General features: G+C 34.5%; 1 protein-coding gene across 5 annotated transcripts; it reads right to left on the bottom strand.

Annotated features, from left to right (window-relative positions):
- Positions 1 to 894: 894 nt before the first annotated feature.
- Positions 895 to 22,821, bottom strand: LOC102413048 (NKG2-A/NKG2-B type II integral membrane protein). Of its 5 annotated transcripts, XR_006550384.2 has the most exons (9): positions 22,683 to 22,821; positions 20,724 to 20,840; positions 20,118 to 20,216; positions 19,521 to 19,574; positions 18,828 to 18,979; positions 17,006 to 17,106; positions 16,565 to 16,685; positions 2,991 to 3,108; positions 895 to 2,492 (listed from the first exon to the last, which is right to left on the bottom strand). XR_006550384.2 is itself a non-coding variant. In XM_044941119.1 (7 exons), the coding sequence occupies exons 2-7, from the start codon at positions 20,791 to 20,793 to the stop codon at positions 16,568 to 16,570; spliced, it is 591 nt and encodes a 196-aa protein (XP_044797054.1). In that variant the 5' UTR covers positions 20,794 to 20,840; positions 22,683 to 22,821; the 3' UTR covers positions 15,213 to 16,567. The 5 variants fall into 5 exon arrangements, 4 of the variants coding, with proteins under 4 accessions (XP_044797054.1, XP_044797053.1, XP_044797056.1 ...); XM_044941119.1 differs by lacking the exons at positions 895 to 2,492; positions 2,991 to 3,108 and having other exon boundaries at positions 15,213 to 16,685; positions 18,828 to 18,976; XM_044941118.1 differs by lacking the exons at positions 895 to 2,492; positions 2,991 to 3,108 and having other exon boundaries at positions 15,213 to 16,685.
- Positions 22,822 to 23,777: the final 956 nt, after the last annotated feature.

Genomic DNA, 23,777 nt, shown 5'->3' on the forward strand with positions numbered 1-23,777 from the left:
GATGGAGGCCTGCTGCTTCCAAATACCCAACACCCAGCCTAGCTGTAGGAGATGGCACAGATAAGCCATTCCTCCTGTGTGTTGAGGGGAATCCTGTGAGCGGCACTCAGTGAGCCTTACGAGGTGATCCATCAGAACGTCTGCTAACAAGGAGCAGTCAGAGGAAGTGCTTGTCCTTTCTCCACCAAGAGGTGCTAGAATTAGCTCGTGATTCCATGACTTAAAGTATTGAACTTAGGAAGCCTCTTTATCACTGAAGGTGTAAGACCATCTCCAGTCAGAGACATTGCATGGAATGGATTTTACATAATGAGTAGTAGAAATTAACAAACTCCAAGTAAATGCAAGAATAGGGATGATTTTAAAAATAGCATATGGGAGTGAGCGGAGATAGAAAGAAAAATGCATACTGTATGATTCCGTGTATATGAAGTGCAAAAACATGCAAAGAGATTCTGTAATATCAAAAGTCATGATGGTGGGTAAATAAGGAGGACATAGATGTGATGAGAAATTACAGAGGATGGGGCCGCTGGGCTTCTCTGGTGACTCAGCTGGTAAAGAATCTGCCTACAGTGCAAAGTGACAGGGTTCTAACCTCAGGTCAGGGAGATCCCCTGGAGAAGGGAATGGCTACTCATTCCAGTATCCTTGCCTGAGAAATTCCATTGACAGAGGAGCCTGGTGGTCTACGGTCCATTGGATCGCAGAGTCCCACACGACTGATCGACTGGCACTTTCACTTTTCAGGGCAGCTGGGAATTGAAAATTTCTAATCCATGGTCTGATGTGCAATTACATGGTTCTATTTTTTATCAATATGCAAAATTATGATATGTATACTTTCCTTCATATATGGTGAAATTAAATAGCACAGTTTATTTTAGAATTTAATAGCATTTGTAGAGGCATGGTTTTCAAAAAAAGCAGGAACTGGAAATTATAAAGCATGCATTAATAAGAGAAAAATATAAATAAAATATCATTAAGTTGTATTTCATTGTTTAATGAAATAACAAGCCTTAAACATACTACAAATATGTACAAAAACACAAGTGAATTCTAACAAATATAATATTGACTGAATCAAGCCTTTAGCAAAGTGTTGGAAACATTTAATATCTTACCATTTCCTCTTCATTATCTATATAAAGCAGAACAGAGTTACTAGAAGCACAGGCTATCAAATGCCTATTTCATGTTTTTTTTTTTTTCTTTTCAAACATAATGTAATAGCAGTTGTTGGAATATGTAACCAGTCTTTTGGACAATGACCAGAATGTCATTCTGAAGAAAGGTTATGAATTATTATCCAAAAATATTAATCTTAAAGAAATTAAAATTCATTTACATATTTGGTAAGTATAAAATATATGTACATAACATAGTTATGCATTCTCACAGGCTGGTACACACTCATATACACACTCACAGAGAAAGGTCAACCTCTCATTCCCCAATGTCCCCATAGGAAGCAAACAGACAAAAAAAATATGTACTCTCTACATAACCTGATAATCAATGACACTCCTTTTGTAGAACGTAAAATTATTTATATTGTATTATCACAGGAAGAAATTTAAGCCAATTGGCAGCAGTAGGTATGGTGATTGTAACTGAATATTTCTATGTATTGTTGTCTAAGAAGGAACACTCTTCTATGATCATTTATGAATGTTCATCATTTGATTTTATAATTTATGCTTTCATGTCAAAGACTATTATTATCTTTGTCTAACCTAAGACAGAGACAAAACTAAGTGTATTTAATATCAGAACTTTGAAAATTATTATGTAACTTTTCGGAGCTTTGTTATCATACAGGAATTGTTCTGCTCTGGTATTTTAGTACCTAGAAAACATTGAAATGATCTTTTAAAAAATTAACACTGATCTAAATAAATCATAATAATTTGTTTCTTAGTTTAAATGTGGTGTTTTTTAGAATTAGAATTATCTGGAATAAAATTGTTTTTACCAAGAAAAATTAATAAAGTAATGAAAATTGGGAGGGGGGAATATTAACAAAAGCCTAGAGAAATAGACTTCTCCACCTCTTACAGTATTTGGTTTAACCAATCTCAAGAACTAATTTGTATTTCTCAATCAGGTTTTTCAGCTTCCTAAAGCCTGTGTTTGAGTTATGAAATCAGAAAATACATGTATATATACACGCACACATGTGTGTGTGCGTGTATATATATATATATATATAAAATATTCCCTAGAATCATTCTCTTATTTATACTTTGGACAACCTAAGAATAGCTATTCCACATTTAGGCTGAATGAACATATTAAAATAAGAGTTTTATTTCATCATATGATTTTTGAGAAGGCACTGATGATCATTAAAGTGAAAAGTTCAATCACAATTTCAAAAATATACTTACGCGGAATAAAAGTTATCACTCTCACTAGAGTATACATCAAGACAAAGCAGATGATTCCCAGGATCACGGCAACGAACTTCTCTCAAGGTGATGGTAAATCTGCAGGGAGAGAAAAGGAAACACTGAGAAAGGAGCGATGGAGACAGTTGTTTTAGAAGAACAAAAGATCCCACATCTGTGAGAATTCATAGACATCAACTTGGACCCCAAATCCATATGAAACATTGTAATCTTCCTCTCAGAATATATACATTTTCAGCAAATATAACACTTCACAAGTTGTATATCAAAGACTATAAATTACAACAATGCTGGAATAGATAGGCTCCTCTGTCCATGGGATTTGCCAGGGATCCAACCTGCATTGGCAGGTGGATTCTTTATCACGAAACCACCAGGAAGTTCATACTAGAGTACTGTATTTCAAAATCAAGCTCTGATCTTCATAAATAAAAAGTATATGAGCTATTAAATTCTCACACTTGCACTGGTAGCTCCTGTCATTCCATTGAGGATAGTGAGAAGCATTTTGAAATTTTAATTCCATGTAGGTTTTCTCCTGCTCAGTGACTAAAATGGAACTTTGTCTGCTTTTACCTCTCATTTGCTTGTTTCCTGGAGTCCTTAGCCAGATTTGGTTCTGGGTAGTTTTGCGTTTGATTGTTCATCTCCGCAGCTGTGTAATGTCAAGGATGGCGCTCTATGAAAACTGTACCTAGGTAGTTAATAAATGGTATAAAATCACAAGAAGCCGGAGTGGGTGGTGTGTGAGATGAGTGACAGCACTCATTTTGCAGTTAAGCAAGGTGCATGTTTGGTTCTCCTTTCCACAGGGTGTTAGTAAGTGTTTCAAGATAGACTAAGTTTTAACAATAATATTCTATGTTTGAAATAATGCCATTCATCATTGGAACAATGAAATTAATAAATTGGTGAAAAATAAAGTTCACAAAGAATAATATCCTTATCAATTTACCACCTATTTGCATAGAAACATTCAAAAGCTGTTACAGCAACTGTGTTGTAATTAAAGTGCCATACTGGAAAAAACAGATGCACCAATATAACAACTTTTATGATAATTTTAAAGCCCATTAATGGTTAAGGATTGAGCCTTCTAAAGAAGAGAGAATAATAGTATAGGCAAATGTAATATTTCCTGCACTGAACTACTTTAATTAGTGATATCATTTATTAAAAGAAAATGAAGTGCTATCAAATACTTTTTTATTTTATTATGACTGATTGCAAGTTCTTTGAAATCATTAGAAATTTAGACACATGTTTTGCATGTTAAAAATGTTACATGAAACACTAAACTATCCAAAACTTGACAAACAATAAAAGAAAACAATATTAAAAAGATTTTAAAATAAATACTTACTTTACAAAAGTAATTAGCAATTGATAATGGCTGAGATATGAAATCATAAAATGATAAATAAAAGTGTCAATCAATTATGGAGGAGCAATTCTGATACAAACTTCCAGAAAGATCCTATTGGTGTCAAATCAGTGAGGGTAGCTTTAGCTGTATCAACAATTAAATGTCAGATAATGCACATTAATAATTCTGTCACTGGAGCCTGTAGTTAGTGAGATCTAGAAATAATTCTGGCTTTGAAGTTTAAAATTTGTGACTTTTAAAAATTATTGAGATTTCATTTAAAATTGCATTGATTTACAAGCTCATTTACAAATGTGTATATGAACTTGAATAATAGGCAAGAATTTGAACGTTTTAGAAATCCTCCATAGTATTTCATATTTTATTCTTACATAATTCTCAGAATCATTCAAATAAAGCTGCCAATATATCCTTAATTTGGCTATATATCAATTGTCCATAAATTGAATCACATCTAGGCATGTGTAATCTCCTACCAAATGAGATGAGGAATTAGGATGGAGAGGGAGACACATACCTTCTGCAGGCCAGAATCCTGCCTCCTCTTGTGGGTGACAGTAATAAACAGTATCTGTGGTCTTCACAGACTACCCTGTGAAGGCCCATGGTGAAGAAAGTGTAGAAAAGGTAGATTTCTCATCAACATGTCACAAAGTTTAAACAGGAAATTCTTACACTTGAGTATTTTGAAGATGGTTTATCTCATGAGACACCTCCAGAATATAGGAGACTGGGTATGTAGTGTGTCATTTAGTTTGCCCTTTGGCAAATGCCTCTGAGAAGTTTTTTGTTTTTTGTTTTTTTTTTTTTAATTTCTAAAAGATATTGGGGAAGAAAAGATGACAACAATACTGTTAACTTGTTTTTATCTCAATCACGCATACTACAACCTAAGGCCTTGTTAAGGGTACCTTCAATGTTTAAGTTTTAATTTTACATAAAATTGCTAAATTTTGACATTACATTTTTCATTTCCTTATACTCATGATTTCATTCCTGTTGTGGAAAAAAATCATAATTCTATTAGCAATATTTGTCACTAGGGCTTCCCAGCTGAAGCTAGTGGTAAAGAAACCTGCCACGGCAGGAGACAAGAGATGCTGGTTTAGTCCCTGGGTCGAGAAGATCCCCTGGAGGAGAGCATGGCAAGTCACTCCACTAGAATCCCTATGGAAAGAGGAACCCAGTGGGCTACAGCCTACAGTGTTGCAAAGAGTCAGACATGATTGAAGTGACATAGTACATACAAGTCACTAATTCGGAAGATTTACTACTTGGAATTACATATTTCTTTTCCTTGTATTATGTCTTTTATGCTATAATGAAAAAAATCATAATCCATTAACAATAATTATTTAAGGGTTGTAGTTTTTCAGTAGCCAAGTCGTGTTCAATAATTCAACACTCTATGAACTGTAGCATTCCACGCTTCACTGACCTTCACTATCAACCTTTGCTCACACTTATGCCCATTGAATCAGTGATGCCATCCAAGCATCTTATGCTCTGTTTGTTTCCACAATTTGTTGTGATCCACACAGTCAAAGGCTTTGGAATAGTCAATAAAGCAGAAGTAGATGTTTTATGAAACTCTTTTGCTTTTTGATGATCCAGCGGATGTTGATCTTTGGTTTCTTTTTTTTTTTTTTTTTAATTTATTTATTTATTTTTAAATTTTATTTTATTTTTAAACTTTACATAACTGTATTAGTTTTGCCAAATATCAAAATGAATCCACCACAGGTATACATGTGTTCCCCATCCCGAACCCTCCTCCCTCCTCCCTCCCCATTCCATCCCTCTGGGTCGTCCCAGTGCACCAGCCCCAAGCATCCAGCATCGTGCATCGAACCTGGACTGGCAACTCGTTTCATACATGATATTTTACATGTTTCAATGCCATTCTCCCAAATCTTCCCACCCTCTCCCTCTCCCACAGAGTCCATAAGACTGTTCTATACATCAGTGTCTCTTTTGCTGTCTCGTACACAGGGTTATTGTTACCATCTTTCTAAATTCCATATATATGCATTAGTATACTGTATTGGTGTTTTTCTTTCTGGCTTACTTCACTCTGTACAATAGGCTCCAGTTTCATCCACCTCATTAGAACTGATTCAAATGTATTCTTTTTAATGGCTGAGTAATACTCTGCCTTTTCTAAATCCAGCTTGAACATCTGGAAGTTCACAGTTCATGTACTCTTGAAGCCTGGCATGGAGAATTTTGAGCATTACTCTACTAGCGTGTGAGATGAGTGCAATTGTGCAGTAGCTTGAAAACTCTTTGGCATGCCTTTATTTGAGATTGGAATGAAAACTGACATTTCTCAGTCCTATAGCCACTGCTGAGTTTTCCATTTTGCTGGCATATTGAGTGCTGCAATTTCACACCATCATCTTTTAGGATTTGCAATAGCTCAACTGGAATTCCATCACCTCCACTAGTTTGTTCGTAATGATGTTTCCTAAGGGCCACTTGACTTCACACTCCAGGATGTCAGGATTTTGCTGAGTGACCATACCAGTTCAGTTCGGTTCAGTTCAGTCCCTCAGTCATGTCCGCTCTTTGTGATCCCATGGACTGCAGCACACCAGGCTTCCCTGTCCATCATCAACTTATGGAGCTTACTCAAACTCATGTCCATCCAACCATCTTATCCTCTGTCATCTCCTTCTCCTTCTGGCTTCAATCTTTCCCAGAATTAGGGTCTTTTCCAAAGAGTCAGTTCTCATCAGGTGGCCAAAGTATAGGAGTTTCAGGTTCAGCATCAGTCATTCTAATGAATATTCAGGCCTGATTTCCTTTAGGATTGACTGATCTGATCTCCTGGTAGCCAAAGGACTCTCAAGAGTCTTCTCCAACACCAGAGTTCCAATGCATCAATTCTCCGGCGCTCAGCTTTCCTTAAAGTCCAACTCTCACATCCATACATGACTACTGGAAAAACCATAGCTTTGACTAGATGGACCGTTGTTGGTAATGTCTCTGCTTTTTAATATGCTGTCTAGGTTGGTCATAACTTTTCTTCCAAGGAGCAAGCGTCTTTTAATTTCATGGCTGCAGTCACCATCTGCAGTGATTTTGGAGCCCCCAAAAGTAGAGTCTTTCACTGTTTTCATTGTTTCCTCATCTGTTTGCTATGAAGTGATGGGACTAGCTGCCATGATCTTAGTTTTTTTTTTTTTCCTTCATTAGTTTTCTGAATATAGAGTTTTAAGACAACGTTTTCACTCTCCTCTTTCACTTTCATTGAGAGGCTTTTTAGTTATTCTTTGCTTTCTGCCAAAGGGTGTTCTCATCTGCATGTCTGAGGTTATTGATACTTCTCCCAGCAATCTTGACTTCAGGTTGTGTTTCATCCAGCCCAGCATTTCACATGATGTAATCTATACTCAAGTTAAATAAGCAGGATGACAACATACAGCCTTGACATACTCCGTTCTTGATTTGAAAACAGTCTCTTGTTCCATGTCTGGTTCTAACTGTTGCTTTTTGATCTGCATACAGCTTACTCAGGATGTAGGTAAGGTGGTCTAGTATTCCAATCAGTTGAAGAATTTTCCTCAGTTTGTTGTGATCCACACAGTCAAAGGCTTTGGCATAGTCAATGGAGCAGAAATAGATGTTTATCTAGAACACTCTTGCTTTTTAAATGATCCAGTGGACGTTGGCAATTTTATCTCTGGTTCCTCTGCCTGTTCTAAATCTATCTTGAACATCTGGAAGTTCACAATTTATTTGCTGTTGAAGCCTGGCTTGGAGAATTTTGAGCATTACTTTGCTACCATGTGAGATGAGTGCAATTGTGCAGTAGTTTGAACATTCTTTGGCATTACCTCTCTTTGGGACTGGAATGAAAACTGACCTTTTCCAGTCCTGTGACTACTGCTGAGTTTCCAAATTTGCTGGCATTTTGAGTGCAGCACTTTCACAGCATCATCTTTTAGAATTTGAAAGAACTCAACTGGAATTCCATCACCTCCACTAGCTTTGTTTATAGTTATGCTACCCATCCTGACTTCTCATTCCAGGAAAAGTGAGTGTTCAACAACCATAATTATCTGGGGCATGAAGATCTTTTTTGTATAGTTCTTCTGTGTATTCTTGCCACCTTTTCTTAATATCTTCTGCTTCTGTTAGGTCCATACCATTACCATTTCTGTCCTTTATTGTGCCCATCTTTGCATGAAGTATTCCCTTGGTATCTCTAGTTCTCTTGAAGAGATCTCTAGTATTTCACGTTGCTTTCCTCTATTTCTTTTCATGGATCACTAAGGAAGGCTTTCTAATCTCTCCTTGATATTCTTTGGAACTCTGCTTTCAAGTGGGTATCTCTTTCTATTTCTCCTTTGCCTTTTCTTCTCTACTTTTTTAAGACCTCCTAAGAGAAACATTTTGCCTTTTTGTATTTCTTTTTCTTGGAGATAGTCATGATCACTGCCTCCTGTACAATGTCATGAACCCCCATCCATAATACTTCAGGCAGTCAATCTATCAGATTAATCCCTTGAATCTATTTGTCACTTCTACTGTATAACAGTAAGGGATTTGATTTAGGTCTTACCAAAATGGTCTAGTGGTTTTCCCTACTTTCTTCAATTTAAGCCTGAATTTTGCAATAAGGAGTTCATGATCTGAGCCACATTCTGCTTTCCATCTTGTTTTGATGACTGTATAGAGCTTCTCCATCTTTGGCTACAAAGAATATAATCATTTTGATTTCAGTATTGACCATCTGATGATGTCCATGTTTAGATTCATCTCTTGTGTTGTTGGAAGAAAGTGCTTATCATGACCAATATGTTCTTTTGGCAAAACTGTTAGCTTTTGTCCTGCTTCATTTTGTACTCTAACGTCAAATTTGCCTGTTACTCCAGGTATTTCTTGACTTCCTACTTTGGCATCCAGTCCCCTATGATGAAAAGGGCATCGTTTTTGGGTGTTAGTTCTAGAAAGTCCTCATAGAACCATTCAACTTCAGCTTCTTCAGCATCACTGGTTGGGATACAGACTTGGGTTACAGTGATATTCAATGGTTTGCATTGGAAAGGTACAGAGATCATTTTGTCGTTTTTGAGATTGCACCCTAGTACTGCATTTTGGACTCTTTTGTTGACTATGAGGGCTACTCCATACCATTTGTCACTAATTCAGAAGACTTACTACCTTGTCTATACTAAAATAATTGTTAAAAAGAGATGAATGCTAATCTTACTTTTCAATTTCACCCTAGTTCTTAAAAGAGCTACACCTAATTTTCTTATTCTTAAATAAGTTATTCAGGTTTCCTCTGAAAAAAAAAAAAATGTCTTTGGGAAGGGTAAAACATCAAACAATATCAAGCTATATCACCATAGCAGAGATTGAAATACTGAATACTCGCTATATCATTCACTGATGATCTTTAAATCATAACTTGTTATTTGTATTTTTAACAGGAATATTTGTTGTAAATAACAAAAGCCCAAGTTTCTGTCAGGGGGATAATAAGCTTTTAAATTTTCACTTCTCAAGAAAATGGGGAATGCATAAAAAGTTGACCTTTTATCAAAACACACATGAACATCCAAAAACGTAAAACATTAAATAGATGATCAAATTTGCCTCAAATGCATTTTTTTCAATGATTATCACTGTATCAAGAAAAGGGTAAATGTTTATCTACCGTTCCTAAGGATATTCATTTTCAGCATAACTTCTAGACCACTGAATTCAAGCAAACACTATTTTTTAGCTTTCTAAAATCTAGAAAAATTGAATGTAAACTCAGTTATGTCCTTGTAATGAAGACTAATACTTGAGTCTTCTAAAACAATGACTAATAATGGCTACCTATATGGTTGCATCTATCAATCATATTTTATTTTCATAAACTAAATTGATAATTTTCTCTGTTACTCACATCCTAGAATTATAGCAATTGAAGCATTCATTAGAGATCAATGTAAAATACACTAATGTTGCCTTTTACAATTTGAAGTACTTATGTCTACTGCTGTCATATACTTTGCTATTTTCAATTAAATAATGTTATACATGTCAGGTTCTTTTTTATATGTCAAAATACGGGTTTATTCTAAAGAATCTGCCTGAAATGCCAGACACCCAGGTTTGATCCTTGGGTTAGGAAGATCCCCTAGAGAATGGAATGACTACCCACTCCAGTAATCTTGCCTGGAGAATTCCATGGACAGAGGAGCTTGGTAGGCTACAATTTATGGGGCTGCAAAGAGTCAGATACAACTGAGTGACTACACTTTCATTTTCACTTTCTCTGGCCTTTAACTTTAATAAAATCTATTTTCAGACACATACAGCAAAGATAAAATTATTCAAAATACAATTAGTAGTTTTACTAATAGTAATTTACTTTTTATGATATGTATATATCTATTTGTGACAATGTCTATTAATGGCCATACCTAGTGAGATAGATAAATTGAAAGTCAATAAAAAGTGAAAAAGTCCTTTTAACATAATAACAAGATCAATTCATTTTCAAGGAGGTTTTTAAATGGAGGGAAATTACCAACTGACTCTAAAAAGGTTTACATTCATCTAAAGAAGAAACTCTTAATCTAGGTAAAATTTTATAAGAAAAAATTTGAAAAAAAGAACTTGTGTGACTATATCCAAATAGATACTGAGAGGTAAAATATTAATGATAAAATTTCAAATTGTAAAAATATATTTGTATTACAATTCAAGGGAGTGAATAGAGCATGAGCAGTAAATAAAAGTAGCGAATAAATATGTCTTTTCATTGTTTGAGAATGGGTAAAAATACTAACTTGGACTTTATTGAGTAGAGAATACAAGCTGTAAAATGTAGGGCACTAATAAAACTAAGGCATATTAAATAAATAAGTTATTCTAGAGGAAAGTAAAAATATTTATTGTGAAAGATAAGAAAAAGATAATGTAGAATGCAAAGAAGCAATATATTATAATTAAAATTGATTATATAGGATTACATACAAATAATATATGGAATAGCTTGCCAGTTAAATTTTAAGAATGTTTTAATTCAAAATATGTTATTTAATGCAGCTATTATTGTGAAAGATAAGACAAAGATAATGTAGAATGCAAAGAAACAATATACTATACTTAAAATTAATTATATATACTTACACACAAATATAAAGAGCAACATTGCATAGGAACCTGGAATGTTAGGTCCATGAATCAAGGCAAATTGGAAGTGATCAAACAGGAGATGGCAAGAGTGAACATCAACATTTTAGGAATCAGCGAACTAAAATGGACTGGAATTGGTGAATTTAACTCAGATAACCATTATATCTACTACTGTGGCAAGAATCCTTTAGAAGAAATGGATTAGCCATCATAGTCAACAAAAGAGTCTGAAATGCAATACTTGGAATCAATCTCAAAAACGACAGAATGATCTCTGTTCATTTCCAAGGCAAACCATTCAATATCATGGTAATCCAAGTCTATGCCCCGAACAGTAATGCTAAAGAAGCTGAACTTGAATGGTTCTGTGAAGACCTACAAGAACTTTTAGAACTACTACCCCAAAAAGATGTCCTTTTCATTATAGGGGACTGGAATACAGAAGTAGGAAGTCAAGAAACACCTGGGGTAACAGGCATTTTGGCCTTGGAATATGGAATGAAGCAGGGCAAAGACTAATAGAATTTTGCCAAGAAAATGCACTGGTCATAGCAAACACCCTCTTCCAACAACACAAGAGAAGACTCTACACATGAACAACACCAGATGGCCAACACTGAAACCAAATTGATTATATTCTTTGCAGCCAACAATGGAGAGGCTCTATACATTCAGCAAAAACAAGACCAGGAGCTAACTGTGGATCAGATCATGAACTCCTTACTGCAAAATTCAGACAAATTGAAGAAAGCACAGAAAACCACTAGACCATTCAGATATGACCTAAATCAAATCCTTTCAATTATACAGTGGGAGTGACAAATAAATTTAAGGGACTAGATCTGATAGATAGAGTGCCTGATTAAGTATGGATGGAAGTTTGTGACATTGTACAGAGGACAGGGATCAAGATCATCCCCAAGAGAAAGAAATGCAAAAGAGCAAAATGACTGTCTGAGGAGGCCTTATAAATAGCTGTGAAAAGAAAAGAAGTGAAAAGCAAAGGAGAAATGGAAAGATATACTCATTTGAATGCAGAGTTCCAAAGAATAGCAAGGAAAGATAAGAAAGCCTTCCTCAGTGATCAGTGCAAAGAAATAGAGGAAAACAATTGAATAGGAAGAAAATTAGAGATACCAAGGGAACATTTTATGCAAAGATGGGCTCAATAAAGGACAGAAATGGTAGGGACCTAACAGAAGCAGAAGATATTAAGAAGAGGTGGCAAAAATACAGAGAAGAACTGTACAAAAAAGATCTTTATGACCCAGATAATCACAATGGTGTGGTCAATCACCTAGAGCCAGACATCTTGGAATGTGAAGTCAAATTGTCCTTAGGAAGCATTATTACAAACAAAGCTAGTGGAGGTGAGCTCCAGTTGAGCTCTTTCAAATCCTAAAAAGATAATGTGAAAGTACTGCACTCAATATGCCAGCAAATTTGGAAAACTCAGCAGTGGCCACAGGACTGGAAAAGGTCCATTTTCATTCCAATCCCAAAGAAAGGTAATGCTAAGGAATGTTCAAATTACTGCACAATTGCACTCATCTCACATGCTAGCAAAGTAATGCTCAAAATTCTCCAAGCCAGGCTTCAAAAATACGTGAACCGTGAACTTCCAGATGTTAAAGCTGGTTTTGGAAATGGCAGAGGAATCAGAGACAAATTACCAACATCCACTGGATATTGAAAAAGCAAGAGAGTTTCAGAAAAACATCTATTTCTGCTTTATTGACTATGCCAAAGCCTTTAACCGTGTGGATCACCATAAACTGTGGAAAATTCTTAAAGAGATGGAAATACCAGACCACCTGACCTACCTTTTGAGAAATCTGTATGCAGGTCAGGAAACAACAGTTAGAACAGGACGTGGAACAACAGACTGGCTCCAATTAGGAAAAGGAGTATGTCAAGGCTTTATATTGTCACCATGCTTATATAACTTATAAGCAGGGTACATCATGAGAAACACTGGGATAGATGAAGCACAAGCTGGAATCAAGATTGCTGGGACAAATATCAATAAGCTCGGATATGCAGATGACACCATCCTTATTGCAGAAAGTGAAGAAAAACTAAAGAGCCTCTTGACAAAAGTGAAAGAGGAGAGTGAGAAAGTTGGCTTAAAACTCAACAATCAGAAAACTAAGATCATGGCATCCGGTCCCATCACTTCTTGGCAAATAGATGGGGAAAGAGCAACAAACTTCATTTTTGGGGCTCCAGAATCACTGCAGATGGTGACTGCAGCCATGAAATTAAAAGACGCTTACTCCTTGGGAGGAAAGTTATGACCAACCTAAACTTGTCAAGCTGGTTTTAGAAAAGGCAGAGTACATTATGAAAAATGCTGGACTGGAAGAAGCACAGGCTGGAATCAAGATTGCTGGGAGAGATATCAATAATCTCAGATATGCAGATGACACCACCCTTGAGGCAGAAAGTGAAGAACTAAAGATCCTCTTGCTGAAAGTGAAAGAGGAGTGTGAAAAAGTTGGCTTAAAGCTCAACATTCAGAAAACTAAGATCATGGCATCTGGTCCCATCACTTCATGGCAAACAGAAGAGGAAATAGTGGAAACAGTGGCTGACTTTATTTTTCTGGGCTCCAAAATCACTGCAGATGCTGATTGCCGCCATGAAATTAAAAGACACTTACTCCTTGGAAGGAAAGTTATGACCAACCTAGACAGCATATTAAAAAGCAGACACATTACTTTGCCAACCAAGGTCTGTCTTGTCAAGGCTATGGTTTTTCCAGTGGTCATGTATGGATGTGAGAGTTGGACGGTGAAGAAAGCTGAATGCTGAAGAATTGATGCTTTTGAACAGCAGTGTTGAAGACTCTTGAGAGTCCCTTGGACTGCAAGGAGATCCAACCAGTCAGTCCATCCTAAAGTAGATCAGTCCTGAGTGTTCTTTGGAAGGACTGATGTTGAAGCTGAAACTCCAATACTTTGTCCACCTAATATGAAAAGCTGACTCACTGGAAAAAACTGTGATGCTGGGAAAGATTGAGGGCAGGAGGAGAAGGGGACAAGAGAGGATGAGATGATTCGATGGCATCACCAACTCATGGACATGGGTTTGGGTGGTCTCCAGGAGTTGGTGATGGATAGGGAGGCTTGGCGTGCTGTGGTTCACGGGATTGCAAAGAGTCGGACACATTGAACAACTGAACTGAACTAAATTCTAAAAATGTTTATACTTTAAAGAAAGAAAGTGAAGTCGTTCATTCGTGTCCGACTCTTTGCTTCTCCATCCGTGGATTTTCCAGGCAAGAGTACCGAAGTGGGTTGCCATTTCCTTCTCCAGGGGATCTTCCCAACCCAGGGACTGAACCCGGGTCTCCTGCATTGCAGACAGACGCTTTACCCCTGAGCCACTAGGGAAGCCCCTTTATAGTTTAAAACATTTTGTTTAATACAGCTATATATATAAAAGGGTTATTTTAATAACTGCTGTCTTAGTGAGACTTTTTTAGATGAAGAAATAAAGAGGAAATTTAAAAAGATTAAAAATGACATCATGCAACACAAGATGATAAAGCTGAGAAAGTTAACATACTGTCACAATACAAAGCAAGAACCATGTTAGAAAAGATGAAGCATGTTTCATAACTATATACTGAGCATCCAAACCATTAACTATTGCAAAAAAAAAAAACAAAAAAAAACAAAAAAAAAACCCTGCATGTACTTAACACTAAATGTTCAACAAAGATTTGAGAAAAGTATGTAGGTTAAACAATCAAAATTGGAGATTTAAACAATTACCTCTCATTGCTTATCTGGCAAGCAGATATACCAGTAAGGTTATAAACATTTCTAAACTAAACAATTAACCAACATATAGGTGAACACACACACTTTTATACTCATATAGAATACTCATATTTTTAATTGCACTTAAATTTTCCAAAAATTCACTATAATAATAACATTTTAAAATATACTAGGTCTTTCACAAAGTTTCCAGGTAAGATGAAAGAAAGGAATGCTTCCCAATAGAGCCTTGATAACACAATTTGTCAGCTTACATAATGTTAAGGAACTCTGTCCTGTCTCTTTGTGAAAATGGATGAAGAAAATATTTTAATCTAAATATGATATGTGCAGTGATTTTTAAGAGAAAGAAAATACAGAATGATCATTGTGGTTTCATTTCAGGGATTCTTCACTGGTTAATATTTGAAGGAAATAGGAATATTAGAAAGAAAAACATAAACATTATATTTGAATTAATTTGTTTATTTTAATTGGAGGTTAATTACTTTACAATATTGTGGTAGTTTTTGCCATACAGAAACCTTATTTTAAAAAATATTTCTCATTCTATGGAAGAAAAAATAAAAATGTAACACTATTGATTGTTTACAAACTCTATGAGAAAAATATGAATAATATGGAAGTGCTTTCATAGTAAAAATGTGTGATGAAAAAAATCCTTAAACCTCATACTTGAAGATGAAGTGTTTGAATATATTCCCATAGTATAGGAATGATTCATATAGGACCTTTACTGTACCTTCTATTCAACATTGAAAGTAAAAGCCTGCAGTGTAAAAATAAGTCATTAAAAAAAATGCAACTGCACCTGGAGAAAAGAAATAAAATGTGACTATATATAGTTCTAATAGCTCTTTTTATTTTAAAAATCTAGAGGGATATATATTTGAAACAATAAAATTAATATATAATATCAGGGAAGTCATTGGACATAAGATACACCTGTAAACCTCTGAGTTTTATTTTGTTTATTTCTGCTGCAGAGCAAAAATTACTAAAAATTTAAAAAATAAAGATGACATTTACAAAAGCATGGCTATTAAATACCCGTATTTCTCTAAGATTTCAATATTGAAAAATGTAAAACATGCTAAGTGGATTTCCTTGGCAGTTCAGTGGTTGGGACTATGCTCCCCAGTGTGAGGGGTGCAGGTTGGATTCCTGGTTGGGAAACTAATATTCCACATGCCACCTGGCACGGCCAAAAATAAATAAATAAATAGAAAGAAATTAAGAGAAAACCTATATTATTGGAAGGATAAAGCATAGTACTGATTGGAAGAGTCAATATTGCAAAGATGACTCTCTGCAATTTATTTTAAAGATTAAATGCAGTCCCAAGCAGTTTTTTAAAGCAGCTTTATTGATATGTAACTTACACAGCCTAAAATCCATCCATTTAAAGTGTACAATCAGTGATTTTAGATATATTTTTAATTTGCAATGATCACCACTATCAAAATCTAAAAAGTATTCATCATTGGTCAGTTAGCATTAATTTCCTATCCCCACCTCCCCACAGATTTTGGTCATCACTAATCTGCTTCTGGTCTCTTCTTTTTTTTCTTATTTTTGATATTTCATGTAAATAATGTACCATGAGATCCTTTAAAATGTTTGATTGCTGTAAATATACAGTTGAGCAAAAAAAACCAGACATTGAAGGAATGATATCTGTACTTTCTGATGTGCATATTAAATTTCAAGAGTTTTGTTAAGAAAACTTCCATTATTATAAAAAAGAATATAATGCATTTTGAAGTTTATGCAATCATACTATTATTTCCATTTAATAAGAGATGAAGTTACCCAACAGCAGCCAAACTTACTTTTTAATTCTCAAGCTTGTGCTTGCAAGTATACAAATTTGGGAATTCACAGTCATCTGACTTTATGTTCCCTGAGGATAGCACTGCACAGTTTCCTTTCTCAGGTGGGAAGTCTGATATTCTGTAATGGAAAGCATTGCATAATTCTGTTATGATATATGAGGACAGCTCATGAAGTTATAACATTTCTGTATAACAGTAATAAAAAAGATATTTTGAAAGTGGATAGTGGTGTTTTTAACATAATTTCAGGCAGAGTTTGTTATTAGGAAAATGAAATACTGAGTATCCCATTTTCTAATATTTCAATCAATATTTTATTCACTTTAAAGATCTTCCTTCATCATTGTGTAATTCAACCAAAACAAATGCTTTAATAATCTTAAAATATTTATTTTTAATATGTTCCTCCTCTATATAGTATTGCTTTTAAAAACTTACTGTAGTTTGCAAGTTGAGCCATTTTGCCACATCCAAGGATGACCACGGCCTTCACGAAAGACTGGAATCCATGACACAATTGATAGGGACTTCAGAAATTTCTACACAAAAGTATTTTCGTTTAATCACTATGGAAGATTTTATTAATTATTAAAATGCAAATAGTGTGCTCTTTCATAGGATCCTGAGTTTTCTGAACAAGATGAGAGTGTTAGAATCTAATCTAACACTATAAGTGTAAAGGTGAAAGTTTTAATATTTGTCAAAGCATTAACAAATGTCAGGACTTGTGATTAAAAATAAACTCAAACATTTATGTTATCAGTTTCATTGCTTTTCTCATGTTAATAAGGAAAAGTCTGATTCATGCAGTTTAATTGCTACCCATGATGTCAAATTAAACATAGCAAGGTTTTAAATGTTTTCAGATTCTGTGACATTCATTTTTCCAGATACTGTGATTATATCACTGGATTTCACTACTATATTTCTCAGAGTTTCAGTCTTAGAAGAAAAATAAGGGATTGAAATTGAGAAAAAAAAAGTGACACGAAAGACAAAGTTTGCTTTTCTGGGACCCACACCATTCTTTGCCTAGATGAACCCCAAATCAATCTTTTTTCTGTATTGCTGGAATCCAGTGGACAAGACAAAGGGTCAGAGACCCATTTCTCTCTGCTCCTCTCTGCTAAGTACAACTGTAAACGTGGGAACTAATGAAAGACACAATAATGGAGGACTCTGAAAGGTGGAAAGAGAAGGGTGATGTGGTTGGAGACTTAACAGCAGCTTAACTTTCATGTAATCTCTCATCACTTTCCAGGATGAGAGAACAAGGGAACAACAATTAGGGGCATCTTATATCTTTACTAAAAGAAGAAAATGACCTAGACCTCCTAAATGACTCACCAACCTAGCTGTAGGAGGGGGCACAGATAAGCCATTCCATTCTTCCAGTGTGTTGAGGGGAATCCTGTCGACAATATCACGTGAGCCTTACAAAGTGTCCGTCAGGACACCTGCTAACAAGAAGCAGTTAGAGGAAGTTCTTCTCCTGCTTCCACAAAGAGAACTAGAGTGGGGAGGCAGGGATGGAGGTGGGGCCAGCAAAGAGGATCCCATGACTAAAAGTTCTGAACCTAGGAAGCCTCTTTTCCTTAAGGGCATAAGACTCCATCTCCACTCAGAGACATTGGATAGAATGGATTTTAAATGTTATATTTACATAATGAACTATGGAAATTAACAAATTTCACATAAATGCAAGAATATGGATGAATTACAAAACTAGTACATGGAGGGTGCAGAGACTGAACGAAGAATGCATATAGTGTGATTCTATGTACATGAAAAGCAAAACATGCAAAGAGATTCTATAACATCAAAGTCATGACAGTGGTTAAATAAGGAGGACACAGAATGATGAGAAATTACAGAGAATAGGCTGCTGGAAAGTGAAAACTTCTAATCCATGATCTGATGTGTAATTACATGGTTCTATTTACTTTGTGATCTTTATGAAAATTTATGATATGTATACTATCCTTGATATATGGTAAAATTAAATAGCACAGTTTATTTTAGAATATAATAGCACTTGAAGAAGCATGGTTTTCAGTGAAAAAGCAAATGGAAATAATTAAGCATGCATTAATAGGATAAAAACATAAATAAAATATCATAAATTTGTATTCCATTGTTTATGAAACAATAGGCCTTAAACAAACTGCAAATACAAACAAAAACACAAGTGAATTCTAACAAATATAGTATTGACTGAATCAAGCCTTTAACAGAGTGTTGGAAACATTTGATATCTTACCAGTTCCTCTTCATTATCTAAATAAAGCAGAGTAGAGTTCTTAGAAGCACAGGCTGTCAAACTCCCATTCCATGTTTTTGCTTCAAAGATGATATAATAGCAGTTGTTGGAATATGTAAACCAGTCTTTTGGAAAACGACCACAATGGTCTTCTGAGGAAAGATTGTGAATTACTAGCCAAAAAAAATTGAATTTTATAAAATAAAAGAAACTACATATATGCATAGATATAAACATATCCATGTATATACATCCTTATAAAACATATATATATATATATATATATGCACCCTCAAGGCTGGTACATATTAAACAAACCAACACATACATTCACAGAAAGAGTCAGTCTCTCATAAGCCAATTTATGTCTCCATATAAAGCAAACACATAGAAATACCCACTCTTTACACGTCCTGAGGATCAAGAAATGAAACCTCTGTTTTAGAATAGCAAATTTATTTGCCTTTTATTATATTATAGCAGAAGGAAATTAGAACCAATTGTCAACAAAGCATATGGTGATCATATTGTGGCACAGACAGAAGCATTCTCCTATAATCATTACTTATAAATATTTGTTGCTCCATTTCACAATTTATGTTCTATGCTATAATCTATTCTTATTTTCATTAGCCTAAGATAGAGACAAAATACCAACTGCATATATGCCAGAGCTTTAAAATTATTGTGTACCTTTCTGGAGCCTTGTTATCCAAGAGGAGTTATTCTGTTTCTGTATTAGAGCAGCTACAAAATTAATCATTACAAAAGTTAATATTGCTCTAAATAAATCATAACGGTTTTAGTTTATGAGTCTAAAATTTGGTTAATTGCTTAAGATTAAATAATCTAAACTAAAACTGACTCTACCAAGAAAAATCAATTAAGCAATGAAGATTTGATGGAAAAGAAGAAATTAAAAAACCAAAAGGAACAGATACCACCACCTCTTACAGTATTTGGTTTAACCAATCTCAAGAACTGATTTGTGTTTCTCAATATAGTCTTTCAGCTTCCTAAAGTCTGTGTTTGAGTTATGAAATCAGAAAAAAATATATATATACATGTAAACCTATATATAAATATATACATATATATATATATATATATATATAATGTTCTCTAGAATCATTGTGTTATTTATACTTTGGACAATCTGAGAATAGCTATTCCACATTTAGGCTGAACGCACATATTAAAATAAGAGTTTTATTTCATCATATCATTTTTGAGAGGCACTGATGATCATTAAAGTGAAAAGTTCAATCACAATTTCAAAAATATACTTACGTGGAATAAAAGTTATCACTCTCACTAGAGTATACATCAAGACAAAACAGATGATTCCCAGGATCACAGCAACAATCTCCTCTCGAGGTGACCATAAGCCTGCAGGGAGAGAAAAGGAAACACTGAGAAAGGAGCGATGGAGACAGTTGTTTTAGAAGAACAAAAGATCCCACATCTGTGAGAATTCATAGACATCAACTTGGACCCCAAATCCATATGAAACATTGTAATCCTCCTCTCAGAATATATACATTTTCAGCAAATATAACACTTCACAAGTTGTATATCAAAGACTATAAATTACAACAATGCTGGAATAGATAGGCTCCTCTGTCCATGGGATTTGCCAGGGATCCAACCCACGTCTCCTGCATTGGCAGGTGGATTCTTTATCACGAAGCCACCAGGAAGTTCATACTAGAGTACTGTATTTCAAATTCAAGCTCTGATCTTCATAAATAAAAAGTATATGAGCTATTAAATTCTCACACTTGCACTGGTAGCTCCTGTCATTCCATTGAGGATAGTGAGAAGCATTTTGAAATTTTAATTCCATGTAGGTTTTCTCCTGCTCAGTGACTAAAATGAAACTTGGCGTGCTCTTACCTCTAACTTGCTGTTTCCTGGAGTCCTTAGCCAGATTTGGTTCTGGGTAGTTTTGTGTTTGATTGTTCATCTCTGCAGCTGTGTAATGTCAAGGATGGCGCTCTATGAAAACTGTACCTAGGTAGTTAATAAATGGTGTATAAAATCACAAGAAGCCTGGAGTGGGTGGTGTGTGAGACGAGTGACAGCACTCATTTTGCAGTTAAGCAAGGTGCATGTTTGGTTCTCCTTTCCACAGGGTGTTAGTAAGTGTTTCAAGATAGACTAAGTTTTAAAAATGATATTCTATGTTTGAAATAATGCTATTCATCATTGGAACAATGAAATTAATAAATTGGTGAAAAATAAAGTTCATAAAGAATAATGTCCTTATCAATTTACAGTTAATTTGCAAAGAAACATTTTTAAAACTGTTACAGTAACTATGTTGAAATTAAAATGCCATACTGGAAAAAACAGATGCACCAATATGCCAATTTTTGTGATAACTTTAGAACCCATTAATGGTTAAGGATTGAGCCTTCTAAAGAAGAGAGAATAATAGTATTGGCATATGAAATATTTCCTGCACTAAACTACTTTAATTAGTGGTATCATTTATTAAAAGAAAATGAAGTGCTCTAAAATAGTTTTATTTTATTTTGAATGACTGCAAGTTCTTTGAAATCATTAGAAGTTTAGAGAAATATTTTGCATGTTAAAAATGTTACATGACATATTAAACTATCCAAAGCTTAGTAAACAATAAAATAATATTAACAAGATTTTAAAATAATTACTTTACAAAAGTAATTAGCAATTGATAATGGCTGAGATATGAAATCATAAAATGATAAATAAAAGTGTCAATCAATTATGGAAGAGCGATACTGACACAAACTTCCAGAAAAATCCTATAGGTGTCAAATCAATGAGGATAGCTTTAGCTGTATCAGCAATTAAATGTCAGATAATGCACATTAATAATTCTGTCACTGGAGTCAGTAGTTAGAACTAGAATTATTTCTGGCTTTGAAGTGTACAAGGTGTGACCTTTAAAAATTATTTAGTATGTAGAAACTAGTTTGCAAATCCAAAATTTTAATAAAATATGTATTATATAGATCATATAAAAGTAATATTAAATTTTATATTTTATTTTATTATTTTAATATAATTGCCATAATACCATTCATATCAGTCAGGAAAATGTAACAATTTCTTAGACAGGATCTCTGTATCTGTGTCATTTATCTTTCTTATTCAATGTTTTGTTCAAAGTTTTAAAAAGCATTTGGTTGTTTATAATTGGATTTAAATTACGATTTTATTGAAGCTGCATCAGTCTTATTTTTATTAAAACTCAACTGCCTTTATTCTATCTAGATTTATGAAGAATTACACTGGCCTTTCACAATTCCATGAATCCCCTTTAAGAAGGATGACTTGGGAGAATGGCATTAAAACATGTATAATATCATATAAAAAAAAGAATTCAGGACACACAAAAATAAATTTGAGTAGTTCATCAAAAAAAAAATAACTTTCATAAAACTGAAAAAAAATAAAATAAAAGCATTAATTCAACAAGTTAAAAAAAAAGAACCTATTCTTAAAAGCTGAGTGAAATGTTTAATGACATATGTAAATATATCTCTATTGATGACAAAGTACAGCAGTAACTGCTCCTTGTCATAGTGATTATGAGATTTCACTTTAAATTGCATTGATTTAGAAACTCATTTACACATGTGTATATGCACTTGAATAATAAACAGGCAAGAATTTGAATATTTTACAAAATCCTCCATAATATTTCATATTTTATGCTTACACAGAATTCTCAGAATTATTCAAATAAACCTACTAATATATCCTTGATTTGGCTACATATCAATTGTCCCTAAATTGAACCATATCTAGGCATGGGTAACCTCCTACCAAATGAGATGAGGAATTACAAAGGAGAGAGACACGTACCTTCTGTATGCCAGAGTCCTGACTCCTCTTGTGGGTGACCAAGTTACTGTAGTAAACAGTATTTGTGGTCTTCACAGACTGCCCTGTGAAGGCCCACAGTGAAGCAATAGTAGAAAAAGTAGATTTCTCATCAACATGTCAAAAAATTTAAACAGGAAATTCTTACACTTGAGTATTTTCAAGACAATTTATCTCATGACACAACTCCAGAATATAGGAGAATTTGGGTGTGTAGTGTGTCATTTAGTCTGCCCTTTGGTACGTGCCTCTGAGAAGTTTTTTTCATTTTCTAAAAGATACTGGGGAAAAGATGACTACACCTTTAACTTGTTAACTTGTTTTTATCTCAATCACACATACTACAAACTTAGGCTTTGCTAAGGGTGCCTTCAATGTTTTAAGTTCTACTTTTATATAAAGTTTCTAAATCTTGGCATTGTATTTTTCATTTCCTTATACTCTCATGTTTTCATTCCTGTTGTGGAATAAGTCATAATTCTATTAACAATATTTGTCACTAGGGCTTCCCACTTATAGCTAGTGGTAAAGAACCCTCCTGCCAGTGCAAGAAACAAAAGACATGTGGCTTCAATCCCTGGGAAGATCCCCTGGAGCATGTCATGGCAATCCACTTCACTATTCTTGCCTGAGAATCCCTATGAAGAGAGGAATCTGGTGGCTACAGTCCATAGTGTCACAAAGAGTCAGACACGACTAAACCGAATTAGTACATACAATACATCATGAATTCAGAAGATTTACTACATGGCATTACATATTTCTTTTCCTTATATTAGCATTATGTCTTTTTGGTTGTAATGAAAACAATCATAATCTGTTAACAGTAGTTATTTAAGGGTTGTTGTTTTTCAGTTGCTAAGTAGTGTTGGATAATTCACATCCCCCCACCCCCATGAACTGTAGCATTCAAGGCTTCCCTGTCCTTAACTATCAACCTTTGCTCAGACTCATGCCCAGTGAGTCAACGATGCCATCCAACCATCTCATGCTCTGTTTGTTTCCACAGTTTGTTGTGATCAACAGACTAAAAGGCTTTGGCATAGTCAATAAAGTAGAAGTAGATGGTTTTATGGA

Source organism: Bubalus bubalis, chromosome 4, assembly GCF_019923935.1.
Source record: "Bubalus bubalis isolate 160015118507 breed Murrah chromosome 4, NDDB_SH_1, whole genome shotgun sequence".
In the NCBI taxonomy this organism is placed as follows: domain Eukaryota; kingdom Metazoa; phylum Chordata; class Mammalia; order Artiodactyla; family Bovidae; genus Bubalus; species Bubalus bubalis.